This window comes from Leptinotarsa decemlineata, unplaced genomic scaffold, assembly GCF_025532065.1.
Source record: "Leptinotarsa decemlineata unplaced genomic scaffold, Ldec_3_MD MMD2_tig00026307_RagTag_RagTag, whole genome shotgun sequence".
NCBI classification, from domain to species: domain Eukaryota; kingdom Metazoa; phylum Arthropoda; class Insecta; order Coleoptera; family Chrysomelidae; genus Leptinotarsa; species Leptinotarsa decemlineata.
The window spans coordinates 871,013-892,032 of record NW_027412681.1 but is presented as its reverse complement, the minus strand read 5'-3'; the positions used below and the strand labels follow the sequence as shown (position 1 = coordinate 892,032).

Here is a 21,020-nt window from a genome sequence, read left to right as displayed (position 1 = left end):
ACCGATGATTCATATTACAGGCATGTTGCAAGGGAATAATGGAAGTTTTTGAGGAGAAAAATAGGTCAAAAGGCAATCTGATAATGCAATGCTTTGACTTTAATTTATTGAGAAAATTATGAAAGGTGATCTTGCTATTAAAAATGGTCGTTGGCTTAAGGTATTCTCTATATGGAAATGTCCACTTATCCTGGAAAGAATCGGCTATCCTTTCGACGGGTATAATATTTTCCTATTCGTTCCAAATATTGACTAGAGGCAAATATCCTTCCAGAGCCGGCAAGCTCATTCATTCACGTTAGAGGAATTCTAGACACGGCCTTTCTAGAGGGGCATTTTTTCCATGTCTATTGTTTCAAAACGGTGCTTTTTAGAGTAAAATGAAATAATTTTAGGTTTTTATGAATAATATTTATGTTAGATTTTTGCACTATTACTTTCAAGAATAAATACATAGCACACACATTCGGAGTTATTCGAAATTGAAATATATCCGAGATAGTTATTAGCAGATTATTAGTGAAGAGCAGTACTAATTTCAGAAGAGTACTAGGAGAATAAATGGAAAAGAAGTTATGGAGATTTTCTGAATTACGAACTTTTTTTTTAGTGAAAATTATTATAAGTAAATAATGTTTTTGTATTACCGTTTGAGTTAGTTTCGGTATTTCCCATAGAGGTGTAAACATATTGATGTCAAAGTTGCAATTTGAATACAAACAATTGTTTTTTAATGGATAGTTCTAGGTCCTAGTGACGTACTATTGATAATGACTACTGATACAGAACCTGGGAAAATTATAATCAAAAGGGAGGTTGATTCTGTTTCTGACGAAGTTTAAAGAAATTTGCTGAGGTGTGAACCACAGGAATCTGAAATGTTCACTGATACAGAACCTGAAAGAATTTCAATTAAAGGGGAGGTCGATTCTGTTCATGATGAACTTCAGATAAATCTAGTGAAGTGTGAACCAGTTGATTTGGATTACAAAGGAAACATCTACAGTTCTGGGGAAACTTTTGATACAGTTGAAATGAAACTCTCAACTGAATGTAGTCCAGAACAAATTAAATGTGGGGATGACACTGAGAATGTACATTTCGATCTCAAATATGAAAGTTGCAAAGAAGAAATAAGCAATGACTTGCATTGTGAAGGTTTCTCTAGCGAAAGAGATTTTTTAAGCTGTAAAGACCATATGAATTGTAGTTGGGAATGTGAACAACGAATCGAATCCAGTGAAATGAAAGATGAATACATTCATCAGAATTTCGAATCTCCTGTTAACTTTACTACAGGTAAGATATTTATTCATTTATTCTAGAGAAAGTTATTCATTTCTAATCTTCGGTTCTAGAACTTTGCTCTGATTACGTTAGAGACTTGTTTTTGACAATACATGAGCTATCAGTTGAATTTTGTGGAATATACTTTATTGCTTTTTTTTTTTTCTCACTAGTTTTAGCTAGAAGGAGCACGTTACTTTCTGTGAAATTGTTGCTAGTGTGAATTTTTCTAATGAAGTGAAATTTTATATATTACATGAATGTTATGTCTGTTTGTGTATGTCTGTTTGATGTGAATGATTTTTTCAGATTCCGAAAACATCCTTGTTGGCATCGGGGAAAAAACAATCTCTAAGAAGGAGGAAAGGATTAACAATGAAAATATAACGTCAGCGCTGCACTTTTCTGACGAAAATGATCAACAGATACGATTTCAGTGTAAAATCTGCGCAAAATCTTTCACACGGAGAAGTAGTTTGAAAGTTCATAAAAAGAATCATTCTGGGGAAAAACCTTTTCAATGTAAATTTTGCTCAAAAACCTTCAATCAAAAATATTCTTGGAAATACCACGAAAAAACTCATACTGGAGAAAAACCATTTCAATGTAAAATGTGCTCAAAAACATTCATTCATAATTCTTCTTTGAAATGCCACGAAAAATCTCATACCAACCCAAAACCGATTCAATGTGAGTTGTGCTCGAAATCATTCATTAATATTTATTCTTTGAAATTACACGAAAAAACGCATACCAGAGAAAAACAATTTCAATGTGAAGTATGTCGAAAGTTATTTGGGCAGAAGAGTAATTTGAAAAGGCATGAGAAAATTCATACTGGTGAGAAACTATTTCGGTGTAAAAAGTGTACGAGATCATTCATTCATAGTTCTTCTTTAAAATACCATGAAAAAAAAACTCATACTGAAGAAAAACCATTTAAGTGTAAAGTATGTTCGAAATCATTTATTTATAATTATTCTTTGAAATTACATGAAAAAACACATACCGGAGATAAACTGTTTCAGTGCAAGATATGTTCAAAGTTGTTTATGCGAGGAAGTAATTTGAAAAGGCATGAGAAAAGACATACCGGTGATGAACCATTTCATGGAAAACCTTAAAAATCATACAATTGTATGTGGTATTTCAAATAACCCTGAAAGAAAACTTAGGTACTGGGGAGAACCTCTACTACTACGAATTTTGCTTTTTTAATTTTTTCAGTGTCTTGAAAAAAAATGTATTCTGGTAAAAAACCTTCTCATTCGTTATTATTTCATTCTGTTAGAAAAAGTTTCAGCTGCCCACAAAAAAGGGAAAAAGGTAAATGATTATATATCTTTTAAGACTTGTTTTGTTTGAGTAGTGACATAGAGGTAATATGAAAATATCATAAAACAAAGAAATTTTATTTACCACAAACAGGAGCCTAGAGAAATTCCTTTCCACGACCTTCTTTCCCTCTTTAGTAGGACATTACAGAGGGAATTCATATATCTCTGTGATATTCTACCAATAAATTGTACAGTTTTATTACATTAGGTGTTAGGAATCACACGTTAAAAGGTAAGACCTCGTTAGTCCTTAGCTCGCACAAGTTTCTCAACTTCTGAGAATTGTCGTTCGTATGGGGGCGACAGCGGAAAAACAGATTTTTTTACTGCTCAACATTATTCAGTGATGTGTTAATTCCATTTGAAGTACAGGAATATCCGCACTATTCTCCATAAGTATCTACCAATTGGAATATTATTCACTTCAAAACGACATAATATGAAGTCAGTCATGAAACGTAAACCTGGAACCTCTGGCGTAAGATAAATCCAAAAGAGAGGTTTTTCTTCACTTCCTGAAGATGTCAACTTGGTTAGTAAAACGCGCGTAATATTGCAGTTCTGGTGATTGGGAAAAGTTCTTGTTTTAGATAAAATCATTCCTTTGTATAATTCATGTATCGTCTGAAGTTAGTGAGGATGGGTTAGAATTTTGTTTATTCGAATGGTTTGCTATTAAATTATCAGGTGGTTAATAATTTTGTAATGAATTTACTGATATATATTGTGTTGAGTGCAGAGTATATACGCGATGAGTTTGCTGTCTTTAGTCGTTAATGTAATAAAAATCCTTGAGATATGTAGGTTTCTGAGAGTTGATGTCTAAAGAGATGGACTAGCTAAATGCACTGTCAGAAAGCAAATGACAAAATATAAGAAGAAGATGAAAGACGTAGGTTAACCACAGTGTGCGTTAACGTCATCGACGTTTTAGGTTATGTTGGTGATTAACGTAAACAATACTGGATGGGTTGCTAATGATGGTAGATAAGGAAAGTTTTGTTTTAAATTTACTTTGAATCGATGATGGCCGCTGCTGAAAATGGAGCACTACCAGTCAAAAAAGAATATGATGACATTGAAGTTACAGATTCAAATTATGAATTTGATTCAGAACAAACTGAACAGGAGAATGTCATCGATTTTGCATTTCATGATATCAAATTAGAAAGTTGGCATGAAGAAGAAAATCCAACTGAATCCAAGGTCGTGAGAGGAGGTAACTAAATATACAACACTGATACATTTTTTACTCTTTACCAGAGATAAAACATCTTTTTCTTCTTGATAAATTCTCAAAAAGGTTCTTGTGTCAAGTACTCAAAAATACAGACAAGTCACGTATTTCTGTATTATTAGTTGCCATCAGAACAGCGAAACCATGCGCATTGATATACAACATCTCATTTTCAACAACGTGTGTGTTAAGGACATTTGTTCTGTTTCCTCCAATCAAGTGGACTTGACTAAATTCTACCAATGGAAACAAATACTTTCATGTTAAGTATTGCTGTGCTAGACAAGTCTTTTAAAATGTTTATTTTTCCAAAAACAAATTTTGTTGGTTATTTTCAATTTCCATTCTATTTTATTCATGATAGAAATTTTTTTTTCAGATTTGGGAGTTATTGAAACAAAGGAAGAAAAAATCTCTTATGAGATGAAACAAGAGATCGATGAAAATACATCTTCAATGTTATATCTCAACGAGTCTTCTGTTGAAAATTATCATTTTGTGAAATGTGAAACACTGGAAATCAATGAACCATTTAGCGCCCAATACTTTTCAAATTCAAATGAAGAAAGTACTGTTTCTAATGAAGAGAAAAGTTGCTTGAAAAATTTCAGTAAAACTACTGATACTGAAACTTATATTGAGAAAAAATCGTTTCAGTGTAAAGTCTGTTCAAAGTCATTTGGTCGAGCTGGGAGTTTGAAGTCGCACGTAAAACTTCACTCTAAGGAAAAACCTTTTCAGTGTAAAATCTGTGCGAAAACTTTTATTCGAAATGATTACTTGAAAGTGCATGAAAAAATTCATTCAGAAAAAAACCGTTTTCACTGTAAAATGTGCTCAAAGTCATTCTGTAGGAAGGAAAATTTGAAATTGCATGAAAGATCTCACACTGGAGAAAAGCCTTTCCAGTGTAAAATTTGTTCAAAGTCATATACCCATAGAAACTCTCTGAAATTGCACGAAAGAACTCATACTGGTGAAAAAGCTTTTCAATGTAAAATATGTTCGAAAGCATTTTATCGATGTGCTTATTTGAAATTGCATGAAGAAACTCATACCGGAATGAAATCATTTCATTGTAAAATCTGCTCCAAATCGTTCCTTCGAAAAGATAATTTGAAATACCATGAAAAAACTCATACTGGAGAAAAACTATTTCAGTGTGGAACCTGCTCAAAATCTTTCACTCGAGGTAGCAGTTTGAGAAGACATGAACAAAGTCATACTGAAAAAACCGCTAGTTAGTAATAACAGTAGTTGATATTTATGATCACAAGGTTAATCAATATTACTGGAGTTTTTTCCCAACACTAAACTGTTATTTTAACACGGCGACACGTGTTTCGATCACCAACTGATCATCTTCAAGAGGAAGATCTTGAACATTTCAGAAACTCACAGACACATGAAGAATGGCACAACTATATTTATAAAAGAGTCACTCAGAAACTCTTGGTAGCTATAATAGCACCCCTCTATTCTGTTGAAATCTGATTATTCAGCTGTCGCTCCTCTACGAACGACAACTCTCAGAAGTAGAAACTTGTGCGAGCTAAGGATTAACGAGGCCTTGCCTTTCAACGTGCAATTCCTAGCACGGAATCTTGCTTCATTGTGGAAAACTAAATCTGTATTCATCTGTTTGATTTCATTAGGTATATAGTAACAACTAATAGCGTTGTATTGCAGATAATTTTCAAAGTGTGACAATTTATGGGAGGGATCAATAACGGATTTATTGTTTTGAGTATTGTGACAGTTTCAAGAGTACAGATGAAAGTTAATTTTGAACACAGGTTAGGTTGATTTTCTCAGTTATGCTTATTGAATAAAAGTCGTAATTATTCTCCAATATTTCTTAAATATGCGAATTGAAGTTTTATAAAGATATGCCTAATATCTGTTTTCTACCGTTAGGATATACAAGAAAATCTTGATAATTTAACAAGAACATTCATTGAAAATTAATAACAAAAATGTAAAACAAGTTTTTACAAGCAAAATGATGGAATGGAATGTTAACTACTCGATTGAAAATAAAACCCTAGATTATGTCTCTGAAATGTGTGGACTGTAGTTTTTATCTCCCAGCTAATATCATTCTACAAAAGCACTAGAATTCTAAGAAAGTTGAGTACTTTCAAAAGTTTAATCATAGTTCTTATGCCACACTTTGCTATTTTCAGACTTTCGAAAGCTTCCAAAAATCTAATTTCATGCAATTATCTTAACAATTTCAGCGAAATTTGCAACTCGCCTCAACACATACGTGACGTCATTGGTGGAACTCGAATTTCCCCTTATTTCAGGTACCTTTCAAAGTCGGTTATGTTTCGTGAACGAGTATATTTATTCTTTAAATCGTGACTAGTAATCAGAGACATGACGATTTTTATTGGCCTTTACGTCACTTTCAAATACATTTCGCTGCGGAACAAAGTTCTGGAAATGACCTCACTGCACAAAAGAAGTTGCTTGTGACTACGTCATCAGTAAGATGGGTTGTATACTAGAAATGCAAAAGTCTGAAAACTACAGAAATAGTCGTAGAAAACTCCTTCACAAATAAATGAAAACCTTAAATGTTTACAATGAAGGTATGCAGCACATAAAATAGTGTGATGTCGAATTTACTATTCAAGTGTATGAGTGACAATGCCAAAACATGGATCTCTTTATCTTTTTTTAGTTTTTGGAGTCTGTGTTTTCTCTTCAATGGCCAGTCCATATTACTAAGTCACTGCTAGAAACTATGCATTCCTATTAAGAAATATATTCTAAAATCAATTATTCAATTACTTATATACATATACGTGCTTTGTGATATTAAGTATATTCGACGACAGATAACTATTTCTTCAAACATCAATCTGTAATCGATAATGGCTTCTGCTGAATGTGGTATGTTAATCAAGAGAGAAGTGGAATCTGTTGTTACTGAAAGTGATTTCAACAGCCCTGAACAAAAATATGATTCAGTTGAAGACAAGCCTGAAATTTTCACAGAAAAAATTAAAATTGAGGAAAACATTGATATGGTTCATCAGGATCTCAAAATGGAAAATTGTAAGGAGGAACTAATGGAAAGCTCATTTTGTGAAGTGTGTGGGGGAGGTTTTGTTAGTTCAACGAATTGCTTCAGCATCAAATATTTTAAAATGTGTTGCTGTCAAACTGAAATGGAATCTACAAAAACTGTACAAGGCGAAGAAGATACGATTCAGGATTTGAAACTTTTTGACTCAATGTCAGGTAAAATTTATTGAATGTTTCCTGTGTTTAATATAATCTCATTTGGAGAACTGATTATCAGAAACCTGTATTCCTGAATTGACAAAAAGTGGCTTACAGTGATCATACAATTTGTCACCGCTAATAATCTTACCGCTCTTTTCTGTATGTTAAACAGAGAGTTCATTGAATGTTTGCTTCAATTTGTTGTCTATAACCATGCCAAGGAATTTGATGTGAGATTTGTTACCTATGATGTTGTTGAAAGCATAGGAGCTGCATTCATTTTCTTATTATTGTCAGTAAATTGAGCTGTAATTGACTAATAAATTTATTGCTGCTTTGTTTGTCACGAGTGGCCGGCTCAGAGAGTTCATCACGTTATATTTCACAAAAATTGTTCTAATGGGGGGTTTTTCGAGTAACTTGGTGTTTAAATCAGTTTTTTTAGAAACCCTTCTATTCCAAACAAATCAATCGTTGATTTATCAATTTTTTTCTATAATGAAATACAGATCTTAGAGTGTTTCAGAAAGAACCTCATCTATCTTGGCTCGGGGAAATAGATATCGATATCAAAATTTGTCAGGTTTTGACATTACTTCGTTTTTCCACAGTTTTAGTTCAACAACAATAAGAATACTAATCAAAGTTTGTTATAAAGGATGTCACATCCTGTACTATCTATTCAAATGTGGTAACCACTGATATGGGACGAACACTGCAAATTTATTCAACATATTGAGACAGAGAATTTCACTTACTTTAGTGGTAAAGTCATTGAAGTTTTGCTCAGTTTGAATCTCCTGTTGAAAATTTTTTTTTCAATGTTATATCGTAATATTGTAATTCTATTACAACTGGATCCAAATGTTTTTGGATCCAGTTTTACTGTGTAAAATGGTCAAGTAACCCAATCTGATAATTTTGTGGAAGTTCACGAAAAACGCATATGGCTCATTCTGGAAGTTACAAGACAGATATTTCTATTTTGTTGAACAATTAACCAATAAAGACCTCATATCTCTAATGAACTAGGATCCTGACATATCTGAGATACTTATAAAACCTCAAACCCACATCATTTTGTAATTAAATTGCATGTAATCTTCATTTCAACTGAAAAATATAAAAATTTTATTTCTTATATATGTTTTGTGACCTTTCATAAATAAAGTAGTAGAACATGAAGTGGCATAATTATAATTATTTTTTACAGATCCTGGAGATATTAAAACAGAGGTAGACTGCTTTGAGACGAAAGAGGATATTATGAATGAACATATACCATCAGCATTAATTGAAAATGAGTTTGTTGCTGGAAATTGTCTCATTGGGAAAAATGAGATGGAAAGAAATTTGCAAATCCAAGAAAATCTTCATAATGGGGAAATGGAATTTACCAAGGAGAAATTATTTAAATGTAACATCTGTCCAAAAATGTTCTCTAAGAATTATCATTTGAAAGAACATGAAAAAATTCATACTGGGCTAAAGCCGTTTCAGTGTAAAATCTGTTCGAAATCATTCAGACAAAATAAAAATTTGAAAGAACATGAAAAAGTTCATACTGGAGAAAAGCCGTTTCAATGTGAAATGTGTCCAAAATCTTTCCGTAAAAGTGCTGGATTGAAATATCATGAAAAAACGCATACAGGAGAAAAGCCTTTTCAATGTAAAATGTGCTCAAAATCGTTTATTCAGAAAAGTGCCTTGAAACGCCATGAAAATAGACATACTGGAGGAAAATCCTTTCAGTGCAAATATTGTGGAAAATCCTTAAGTGAGAGTAGAAAACTTGAAGTCCATTTGAGAATTCACACTGGAGAAAAACCGTTCGTGTGTAAAATATGCGCAAAGCCATTCATTAGTAGTACTTCTTTGAAATACCATGAAATGACTCATACCGGTCTTAAACCATTTCAATGTAAACTCTGTTCTAAATCTTACTTTCGAATATCCAATTTGAATTCGCATGAAAAAATGCATACCAAAGAAAAACCCTTTCAATGTAAAGTCTGCTCAAAGTCATTCAATGCAAATAATAGTTTGATAATACATGAAAAAGTTCATGCAGGAGATCTCAGTGGTGAAGAGGTTACTAGTGGGGAAACTTACATTGGACAAAAACCATTTCAATGTAAATTTTGTTTGAAGTCTTTCAATTATTCTTCAAAATTCTTGAGGCATTTGAGGACTCATACAGGAGAAAAGCCATTTCAGTGCAAGAGCTGCTCAAAGTCATTCATTGACACTACATCTTTGAAGTACCATGAAAGAACCCATTCTGGAGAAAAACCATTCAAGTGTAAAATCTGTTCAAAAGATTTCTCTCTAAAAAGTAATTTGAGTGTCCACGAAAAGCTCCACACCGAAGAAAAACCATTTCAGTGTAAAGTGTGCTCTAAAAGATTCAATCGAAAAGAGACTTTGAAATACCATGAAAAAATTCACACAGGAGAAAAAACGTTTCAGTGTAAAATATGCTCAAAGTCCTTTATCCAAAGAAATACTTTGAGAAAGCATGAAAAAATTCATTTATGAAAACGGACTTTTGTAGAGAGATTATTTATTTGGAAACAAAATATGTTCACATTTCTACTTCTTTCTGAAGAAAGAAGTAGAAATGTGATGTGCAGAAGTGCTTCGTCGTAGCACCTCTGCATCACACATTGTGCTTTCATAGCTTCTTCTTAAGGTGTCTGAGCTCATCGGTATTACTAATGAAATCTTCCAGGTCATCAGCGAGAGCTTTTCAGCTTCCTAACTCCTGATTCTATCAAAAAATCTGGGAGACTAGGTGGTGCAGCAAAAAAATGGTTTAGTTGCCTCTTCGAGAGCAAAATATCTACCTTGAATCAACAACAAACTCCTCCAGATACAGTTTTCAGATCTCTGGAAGATCTCACAACAAAAGAATAGTCAGCTTTGTTAAGAAGAAGGAATAATAATTAAATGATCGAATTTGAATAAGCCTTAGAGAGTTGGAGTGTATTTTGCTGCGCAAATACAACTGCAAGGCAACTAGTTGAAACAAGAGCCCAAAAACGCACTTGATGCAGCACCATGCAGCATGTTTTGACATGACATAGGTCTCATCAGTGGTGCTAGACTGGTCAAATGGCGCCATCTAGTGTTGGATTACAAATGCTTTGGTTTTATGGTCTGGTTTGAACTGGTTGCCTTGCAGAAAAAGACAAAAGGAAAGTCTCATTTGTCATGGAAGTATCAGAAATTTACAATGGTAATTGTAACAGACAGAGGATGATCTGTTGTTTTATAGCTGTTATATCTGTTGAATTTCTAAAGAAAATGTTTATGTCTGCTAAATATTTCAATGTAAAATCAAATGTAAAATCTCAGCCAATTGGATATCATATTAGGAAAATGTGATTTATGTCTAAAATCCATCCAAAATAGCGTGAATAAATTTATACTGGACAAAAATTGTTTCAGTGTAATCCAATTTCATTCATTAGAACTAGAAGTAGTCATTTTATTTTATTTCTCAACATTGTTAGGTTACAGTCATATGTATGACTCTAGTTATTAGTTATTATTATTATTGGTTAAGGACATATTATTATTGTTTACTGATTTATTATTATTATTGTATATTATTATTATTATTGTATGTATATTAGGATTTCCTAAATAAACGTATTCATTCATTCATTCATTATTGTTACACCTCAAGTTACAAAGAAAGGCAACACTTGGATGTAAGATACAACATGGGAACTATTCTCGTATCAGTGTGCGGGCACGAAAATGGCGACGGTCAAGCGACGGCGACCACAACGCAATGAGGAAAATTATCTCGCGTAGGCACAAAACTTTGGTCGGTCAGTCGTTCTGGAGTAGTGTTGTAACATGTCACGTCATCGTAACACAAGTTTCGGTCGAAGAAAACTATTGGAGGCAAGTCTACTAATGAGAACGTTGTTATTATTACCTAGAGATGGGGTTCATTCAATAAATGAAAAAAGTAATTTTGGCGAGTTTTCTACCCTTTATCAAGGGGTTAATGACCATAACATTTGAAGCCATTAACTTAGAAAATGTTTCATTGTCCAAAGAGTAACTATTATTGCGAGGTTTACATAACTACATAGTAGGAATATATACTAGGAAGAGTGAAGGTTCTAGTTTAGATCACTATGGCTTCCCTGCACTGATGGTTTGTAGGTATGTTGTAAGTACCAGTTTTTATTGTGATGTTATGAAAATTTTCGACAGTTGACTTTGGGGTGCCTCAAGGCCCAATTTTGGGACCTTTTGTATTCTCAATAAGAAACTAATCTGTTTAGATATTAAAATAATATTCGTAGTTGGTTGCCGAATTTCTATGATTCAAATTACGCAATTCATTGTAGCAATACAAAAAAAATGAGAATGTATCACATGATTTCACTTCAATACTCGTGAGAATAGTGAGTTGTATGATGTTCATTTTTTATTTCGATTGTTGTGCAACGTGATACATTTCAAATTATCTACGCTGTAGCTTAATGGACTGACAACTATCAGAAAACTACTCCCCTGCTTGAAACCACGAAGGGCGTTGGATTATATCCTCAGAGTAATAAAAAATATTACTCTGAGATTTGAATAGCATGACTGAATCTAGACGGCCTTGTCCTTTTTACGGGTCTAGCACTTGAAATAGCAAGTTGCTTTTTAGTTGGTTATTTGTTGTTGGTTATTTTGAATTATTTCAAGTATTAGATTTCAAGCTTCAAAAACAGAAATGTTTCCATATTTGAGATGAAACTTCAAATCCTTTGATAGGTCCTTCCTTTATTCGGAGGTCGGAAATATTCAAAAACAATAACAAGCAAATCGGGAAATGGGTGTTCCGTGTATCGAAGCGAGCAGAACCTAGAAACAATGAATTCATGTCATTTGCTATAGATGTCGCCACTCACATTGATATGAAAATTCTATCGCCAAGGGGTCTTATCCAAATCTACCTGCGAAAATTCATCTACTGCAATTTTTTATATTGGTGAAAGTAGTGGTACACTAGTGCTGCACTGATATCACATGAGGTCTATCTAATTTCAGTCAAGATGTCGGTGTAACACTGAAGTCGCACGATATTAGTGAGCTCATGCTGGAATATATGCTCAGAGTGTAATTATCACTGACCTAATTTTCTGATAGAACGTGTCAATTGATACTTGTTTTACAAATGGTTACAGGGTCTGTTCTGTAATACAAAACTGATTACGTATTTTCATGTCAATTGTCATTTTGTTTTTGGTGTCCACCTCTTGTCAACCAGTTATTTGTGATTATTGTTGGGATGAGATTTTGAAATGATGAAAAACTGTAACTATAGCATGAAAAAGGGTGGATATATGATGAATTTACGAACTCGCTTGTTTAGTACTCTTTTCGTTCGCATTCTAGCACTTTTTTCATATGGTTGCGGCAACACTGATTATTCCTTCAAATTTTTTATAAATACGTCTTACGTCACTGAAATTTTGAAGAAACGTAAATAGACTGATAATAGAAAAGAGTATACTATTACTTATAAACGGTAATTAATAATGGCTTCTGATGAATGTAGAATGCCAATTAAAAAGGAAATTGTATATGTTGGTGATGAATCTAGTTTTTACAACCCTGAACAAAAATACGATCCACTTGAAGTGAATCAGAATGTAATTTTCTCAGAAAAAATTAAGAGTGAGGAAAACATTGATGTTTATCAGGATCTCAAAACGGAAAATTGTGTGGAAGAAGTTAAAGAAGGCTCATATTGTGAGGTGTGTGGGGGTTTCTTTGATTCAACAGATTTCCCCAGCCTCGATGGTTTGAACATTTGTACATGTCAATCTGATGTAAAAGGCGAAGAAAATATGACTCAGGATTTGAAACCTTTTGGCCCAATATCAGGTAACATTTTTTGTTTTAGTAATAAATGTCTGAATTTGGTATTCATTCTGATCTTATTTTGTCATCACCAGTAATGCTACTCACCATCAAAGATCGGGATGATTGAAATTGATTTCAGAGATAAAATTACTTTCAAATATCGAAAGTGACTGTTTCTTTTATTTTACCATTTCAACAATTTCCAGACTGGAGACCTTTAGTTGAAAGTGGGCTCTCAAATAGTTGATTTTGGGACGAGTCATTACAGACATATTATGGAAAATGAGGATGAGCTGTTCTATTAGATTAAGATATATTTTGGAGTAGTATGTCTATGCAATATAGCACAAAGTATAAATAATTTGTATCTATCTATCAAAGAAATCGATCACAAGGAAAAAAAAGTCATGACTTTTCTATTAAAAGTTTGATGACCTTTCATATTATGTGTGTGAAGTAAATATGGTGCTGATATTACTGTTTTTATAATGCAGGCCATTCTTTTACAGATCCTCTCAAAACAGAAGAAGAAATACATGAGATGAAAGAGGACATTTTAAAATGTGAGATACTCCACCAAACAGAGGAAATTGATGGACAAATGGATCAAAACTGTGATACAGAAAATATACCATTTCAGTGTAGGATCTGCTCAAAATCTTTCACGATGAAAAAAGCTTTGCACATCCATGAAAAGACTCATAATAACGATTCAGAATTTCTCTGTAAAATTTGTACCGAATCTTTTCTATATAAATCAGATCTTATAATTCACTTGAAAACTCACACCGGGGAGCAATCGTTTCAATGTAAAATCTGCTCAAAAATATTCTCTCAACGTAGTAATTTGACAGTCCATGAAAAGATTCATACTGGCAAAAAACCATTTCAGTGTAAAATCTGTTCAAAATCTTTCATAAGAACAAGCGGCTTGAAATATCATGAAAAAATTCATACAGGGGAAAAGCCTTTTCAGTGTAAAGTGTGCTCAAAATCGTTTATTCAAGAAAGTGATTTGAAAGGTCATGAAAGAAGTCATACTGGAGAGAAACCATTTCAGTGTAAATTTTGTGGAAAGTCATTGAGTCAAAGATCAAAACTTGAAATTCATTTGAGACTTCATACTGGAGAGAAACCGTTCCAGTGTAAAATCTGCTCAAAATTGTTCATTAGCAGTAATTCATTGAAATATCATGAAAAATGTCATACTGGGCTGAAGCCATTTCAATGTAAAATCTGTTCAATGTCTTTCATCAGAAATAGTTCTTTGAAAATTCATGAAAATGTCCATACAAGAGAAAAGCCTTTTCAGTGTAAAGTGTGCTCAAAATCATACCTTGCAAATTACAGTTTGAAGATACATGAAAAGACTCATATAGAAGAGAAAACTCAGGGTGGAGAAGAAGTTGACTCAACCTTCCAGTGTGAAATTTGCTCAAAATCATTCAATGATAGTTCAAAATTTGTGACACATTCAAAAACGCACATGGGAAAAAAACTATTTCATTGTGATGTTTGCGGAAAGTCATTAAGTGATAAGTCAAAACTCGAAATTCATCTTCGGATCCATACTGGGGAAAAACCATTCCGATGTAGTATCTGCTCAAAGCAATTTGTTAGTAAAAACTCTTTGACGTACCACATGCAAATTCATACAGGAAGGAAACTAGTTCAGTGTGAAATTTGCAATAAGTCATTAAGCGATAAAAGAAAACTTAAAATTCATTTAAGAATTCATACTGGAGAAAAACCGTTCCAGTGTAAAATCTGCTCAAAGCCGTTTATGAGTCGAAATTCTTTAAAAACCCACGAAAAAACTCATGCCGTGCAAAAAAAATCAGTGTGAAATCTGTTCAGTCTTTTATCACAAATGCTACTTTTAAAAAACATGAGAAGGTTCATTTATGAAATGTTATAAAAATTGAATACTTGTGTAAATACACATTTATTTTATATTCATATTCAAATTGAAAATCTTTATTTTTCACTATATTTTTCTAAGTGAATTTCTTTTCAAGACAAGACATTCTTATTTTTTTTTAATTAGGTGTGTTAGCTATTGCATGGTATAAATAAGGATAGCTTTGTGAGTATGATTAGTTTGATATTCCTCTTGAAGATGATCACTTGGTGATCGAAACCTAGTCGAGCTGTTAAAATAAGTTTGATGTTGGGAAAAACTCCAGTAATAATAATCTATTGCAATGTTAATATGTCATTTTCTTCATTACATTACATTATACATTACTATAAATGTATAAAATTTAGGCAAGCTCATACATTGTATTTTCATAATGTAATAAAAACTCTTGATAATTTTTTTTTTCCATTGATAATTCGAAGTAATGGATCTGCTACAAATTACTTTATATAATGAAGTTATATAACAAACATCTATCTATTCAATATCTATGGACGATCAATCACAAGAAGAGCCATGTCACTGGAAGATATGATCTTAATCATTCATTCCAAGAAGTGATCTGCATTAAAAAAGTGTTCTTTTAAACAATATTTGTTTGATGCAAAATAAAAACATTAACACTTGATTCTAAAACATTTTTCTTTCTCTCTATGTTGATGGATTTTGCTTCCATTGAGCCATTCTAAAACATTTATTTGATGGAGTCTTTGTTAAGATAATGAGTATATTTATTTCTCGTGTTCCTTATGTGAGTGGTGCTGCCAACTAGTATCATCAGTAAAGTATTCATTCTGTGCAGTATAAGTATAAGTTTTACCACCGTATAGAAGTGGTTAGTCTATATACAAAGGTATATAAGCTTTGTATGGTTAGTCTGTAAACTGTGATAACGTATAGTTAGAACTGTTCTGTAAACTGTGATAACTATACGTTTTCATGGATTTTTAATTTCACGTTGCAGGGAGAATAAACACGGTCAATTTGTGATGGCAAGAATCACAGGGTGACAATGGGTTTGTTTTGGTTCAAAATTCTGTACAGTTCGATCATGCGCAGTTATTTAAATGTGTTTTGGTTCAGTTAGAATCGTTCTAGTATCGTTGACAAAGTGTTTCGGTTTTCTCCGAACCGATTCGGAACTATTCCTGAACACTAATTATTAGTTCGTACATTTGAGTAGGGACTGCTTAACTTCGAATTTGCTCTTGCGCACTAATAAAATTTTTCATTTGCGTTGTGGATTTTGGTAGTAACGTTTTCTTAATCTCATTTTTATCCGTATTTTAGTTGGTGTTTCATTTGGTATTTTATCTACAATACTGTCCTCGGTAAAACAAAGAAACTCGGAGAGTTCATTGCGACCTGTAAATAAGACAAAATTATATATCAACATTATTCTTATACCATAACAGATAGACGTGAAATGTATGTAGCAATAATAATAATCATTATTATTATCACATCTTTTACAATTCCAAAAATTTATTCTTGGCATGTTTTTGTCAAACTCATTTGTATAAGAATACAAAGAGAGGACAATATATTTTCAATTTAATTTTGGATAACCGGAGATAACGTCTGACTAATTTTTTTTATATGTTTTGGTTTTTTACTTGTTGGGACCGTTCCAGAACTGTTCTGTGATTATAATGTTCTGCGCATCGATTCGGTTTCGCTATTGGTCGGTTCAATAACAGTTCGTAATACAGAACCAAAACAAACCTAATATATTCTGTATACTGTCAATTCTGTGCATTGGGTATTTTTTATTCTTGGTTATGGATTGGTTCTAGGTTCATTTTTTTATGAAATATTGAAGTATATACTTCAATTTTGTCTTAAACTCTTCAGATTTTGAGAATACTGATCCTAGAGACAACTAGTTAAATTTTGAGAAAACTGATCCAAGGACAACTAGTTACCAGCGATGAGAGATTCAATCTTTGAAGAATAATCAACTTTGTTTTAATTATATTTAAATAATGGCTTCTGGTGAATCTGGAAGGTCAATTAAAAAAGAAGTCGAAGCGGTTGGCGATCAAAACGATTTCTACAACTCTGAACAGAAATATGATCCACTTGAATCTAATGCCAATGAAATTTTTCCCGAGAAAATGAAAAGTGAGGAAAACATTGATATTGTTTATCAAGAACTCAAATCGGAAAATTTAACTGAAGGCTCACATTGTGAGGTGTGTGGAGGTTCTCTCAGTAAATGTTTCAGAAGCTGTAGTTGTCAAACGGAAAAAGAGTCTGATGCTATAGGATTCAAAGATTTGACTCAGGATATGAAACTTTTTAGCTCAACCCCAGGTATCATTTTCTCAATTACTAATTAAATTGAATCAGATATCATTCATAGTTGTATAAAGATCGAGAAGTGGAAAGCCAAAATCTTTCTCAAAAATTAACCACTCCTATGAAAATACCCCTTTCAATTTATCAATAACATTCTTGAAGAGTTATCAAACTATGCCTTTATAGGAACTGGAATGTCACATATTAAACAGTGCTACCACAGAGTCTTTTACAGTGATAATACCTCTGCAGGTCTTGGTTTGCTTTACTGTCATAGGAACCTTTTTTTGCTGACAAAGTGATGATAATGCAATAGAAAGCTGGTAGATCAAACTGATAAAAACCACAATACAATTGAAATACAATAAAAGTAACAACTCACATGCTAATGTTGGAATTGAGTTGACCAATAGAATTTAGAGTATCTCCAAGAATACTGTTGTAGTATGGTTCATTTTGCAATAAAATATTCGTACTTTTCTGAACCGTTCTGTATCGTAACAATCTCCCAAATCGCAAGGTAAGTAATTAAACGTAATGCATCCATTATAAATAGGGATCCTTTCACCAAAGGGTTTCCAGACAAATGTTTCTACGTTTATGCTAAAATGATTTTTGCAAAGTAACCTCAGTCGGTCTATATTGATGTCTCATTCAAATATACTAAAAAGGCAGCTAGCTTGTTGATAATATCTGCTTGACGAGTAATGACTTGAACAAGAATAGAGTATTACAAATTTTGTAGCGGACAGAAACAAGTTCCAGGGTTTCTCTTAGCCAAGTATCAGAAGCACTGATTTGCAATACAGAAGTATTGTTAGATTCTATAAAAGAATAATGTTTGCATAAATGTTTGTCGGATATAATTCAATTCCCAGCGTGGTATTTGCCGAGGAAGTAGTTGTAGTTAGAGAGATCAATATTTTGGTATGTTTTTGTTGGTTTCTGGGTTTCGCCGTGGTCTTTAGTTACAATCTCCAATTGTTTCAACTGCTACTTCGGCATTCATTTTCAGTAGCGTGGTTGAAGTACTCTTCTTGACCTATCAAGGCTAATGACCTTGGCCCTAGATGCCATAAACATCGAAGAAAAAAACGCTAATACATTTTTCACTACCCTTTGTTGTAACACTAGTAGTAGTAGTATGTCATATGTTCGAAGTATATTGACTCAATTGTAATTTCTTTACAGATTCTGGAGACATCATCGTTAAATATGAAGAAGAAACAACTTTCGAGACGAAAGAGGAAACTTTATTTGATGAAGATTTTGCTGCTGAAAATGATAATATCGTGAATCATGAGACGGATAAAATTAATGAGAAGCTGAATGAAAGTACTGATTTGAAATCTTTAGAGAAGAAGAATACGGGACAGATACCATTTCAGTGCAGAATCTGCCCGAAATCTTTCACACTGAAAAAAGCTTGGTATATCCACGAAAAGACTCATAATAATGATACAGAATTCCATTGTAAAGTCTGTACAAAATCTTTCCTATATAAATCAAATCTGATAATTCATTTGAGAAGTCATACTGGGGAACAATCTTTTCAGTGTAAAATCTGCTCCAAAATATTTTCTCGAAACCATAATTTGAAAGTTCATGAAAAGATTCATTCCGGGGTGAAACCATATCAGTGTCAAATCTGTTCAAAATCTTTCTTTAAAAATAGTAGTTTGAAATATCATGAAAAAACTCATTCCGGAGAAAAGCCGTTTAAATGTGGAAGGTGCTCAAAATCTTTCATTCAAGATAGCGATTTAAAATACCACGAGAGGAGTCATACTGGAGAAAAACTGTTCCAGTGTAAATTTTGCGGAAAGTCACTAAGTCAAAGGTCGAAATTCGAAATTCATTTAAGAATTCATACGGGAGAAAAACCATTCCAGTGCAAAATCTGCTCTAAACCCTTTATTTGTAGTAATTCGATGAAATGCCATGAAAAAACTCATACTGGACTGAAACCGTTTCAGTGTAAGATCTGTTCAAAATCTTTCTTCAAAAATAATAATTTCAAAAGGCACGAAAAGATTCATGCTGTAGAAAAACCTTTTCAGTGTAAATACTGCGCAAAGTCATTTTTTGTAAGTAGTACTTTGAAAATACATGAAGCGACTCATACAGGACTAAAACCATTTCAGTGTAAAATATGCTCAAAATCTTTTTTCATAAATAGTAATTTTAAAAGACATGTTAAGATTCATGCTGAAGAAAAACCTATTGTGAATAGTCGTTTACAAATACAAGAAAAGATTCATACTGGGTCAAAACCATTTCAGTGTGAAGTCTGCTTGAAGTCTTTTTTGAAAAATTGTAATTTAAAGAGGCATGAAAAGATTCATGCTGAAGAAAAACCTCTTAGTGGGACTAGTAGTTTGGAAAATCATAATGAGATGAAAACATTTCAGTGTGAAATCTGTTCAAAATCTTTCCTTCGGAGTAGTGGTTTGAAATATCATGAAAAGACTCATACAGGAGAGAAGCCTTTTCAATGTAAAATGTGCTCAAAATCGTTCATACAAGAATGTAATTTGAAATCCCATGAAAGAAGTCATACTGGAGAAAAACTATTTCAGTGCGAAGTTTGCGGAAAGTCATTAAGTGATAGGAGAAAACTCGAAATTCATCTTAGGATTCATTCTGGGGAAAAACCATTCCAGTGTAGTATCTGCTCAAAGCCATTTATTAGTAAAAACTCTTTGAAATACCACGAAAAAACTCATACTGTACAAAAACAATTTCGGTGTAAAGTCTGTTCAAAATCTTTCATTAAAAATGCTACTTTGAAAAGGCATGAAAAGATTCATTCTTGAAATGGTACATAGTCTATACATTCTGCAAGAAAGATGGATCAGAAGAAAATCTGATCTGATATTGCACCTATTGCACCTAATACTGTAGAGCTTCATTTTCAAAATAATATGTTTGCTCTACTCTTCAACTCATAAAGCACTGATCCATGCAAGAGCAACAAAGATCTGACATTCAAGTCATCTTCAATGTATAATGGTAGGGTACTATTTAATTCATTGCTACAAGATATTTAGCATCTGCATATAGTGTATGTCAAGGACTAAATGAATGGGAGATATAGCTTGGATGAGTACATGGTGAAAAAAGATTTGTTGAAATGACCCCATTCTCATCTCTCCATTTTTTAAGTAGTTATTTTAATATTCATCTATCTGTTTCTATGTCAAGAATTGAGTTGAAACTATATAATAGTCTCCTGTTATCTATAAATTATATAGTCTATTCGTGCTTCAGTATCCTATACTTTATTCATTATTTATTCCTCACAGTTTGTTTCTACCTTTAGATATTTTAGTGGCTGATGTATTTTACTGTTATCTATTTTTCACTAAAAACTTTATTTATACTCAACTGTACATACTTGAGAAACTAATTTTGCAAACGTGGTATAATATGTTCAAGTGATTGAAATTTTTGTAAAACTTTTGTGCCTTATTTGCAATAAATTATTGGTTTTTATATCGTTCATATTTACTTATCTGTTTGTTTCCATAAAAAGAAAACATGTGGTCCAATTGAATATCTGTCTATCATCTGAAAACTGAATAAACTATTACTCTTACTGAAAATGGAGAACTTGCAAAACAAAGAGAAAATAAATCACAAATGTCGATATCTCTTCATGAAAATTCGTAGATCATCTCGGATTTTTCTTCTGCCTGAAACAACTACTCTCCCTATGGACATCGATTTATACAGGAATCACTTTTTCATTCTCAGTTTGGACGTATATCACGACAGATATCAAAGATTTGACATGGAAAAAAAGATTCATGGCTTTTCA

General features: G+C 32.7%; 3 protein-coding genes across 4 annotated transcripts; all 3 read left to right on the top strand.

Moving 5' to 3' along the window:
* The first annotated feature begins 418 nt into the window (after positions 1-418).
* LOC111508139 (uncharacterized) lies at positions 419-10,734 on the top strand. Its single transcript, XM_074181082.1, has 4 exons — positions 419-1,299; positions 1,597-2,408; positions 6,741-7,113; positions 8,312-10,734. The coding sequence occupies exons 1-4, from the start codon at positions 879-881 to the stop codon at positions 9,634-9,636; spliced, it is 2,931 nt and encodes a 976-aa protein (XP_074037183.1). The 5' UTR covers positions 419-878; the 3' UTR covers positions 9,637-10,734.
* Positions 2,416-5,928, top strand: LOC111508141 (uncharacterized). 2 transcript variants are annotated; one of them, XM_023163563.2, is made up of 2 exons: positions 2,416-3,843; positions 4,241-5,928. In XM_023163563.2, exons 1-2 carry the CDS (start codon positions 3,648-3,650, stop codon positions 5,104-5,106), a joined length of 1,062 nt encoding a protein of 353 aa, XP_023019331.2. In that variant the 5' UTR covers positions 2,416-3,647; the 3' UTR covers positions 5,107-5,928. The 2 variants fall into 2 exon arrangements, with proteins under 2 accessions (XP_023019331.2, XP_023019332.2); XM_023163564.2 differs by lacking the exon at positions 2,416-3,843 and adding an exon at positions 3,861-4,123.
* A 1,815-nt stretch (positions 10,735-12,549) lies between the features above and the next one.
* LOC111508143 (uncharacterized) lies at positions 12,550-20,695 on the top strand. Its single transcript, XM_023163566.2, has 4 exons — positions 12,550-12,999; positions 13,488-14,821; positions 16,882-17,215; positions 18,392-20,695. The coding sequence occupies exons 1-4, from the start codon at positions 12,651-12,653 to the stop codon at positions 20,014-20,016; spliced, it is 3,642 nt and encodes a 1,213-aa protein (XP_023019334.2). The 5' UTR covers positions 12,550-12,650; the 3' UTR covers positions 20,017-20,695.
* Positions 20,696-21,020: the final 325 nt, after the last annotated feature.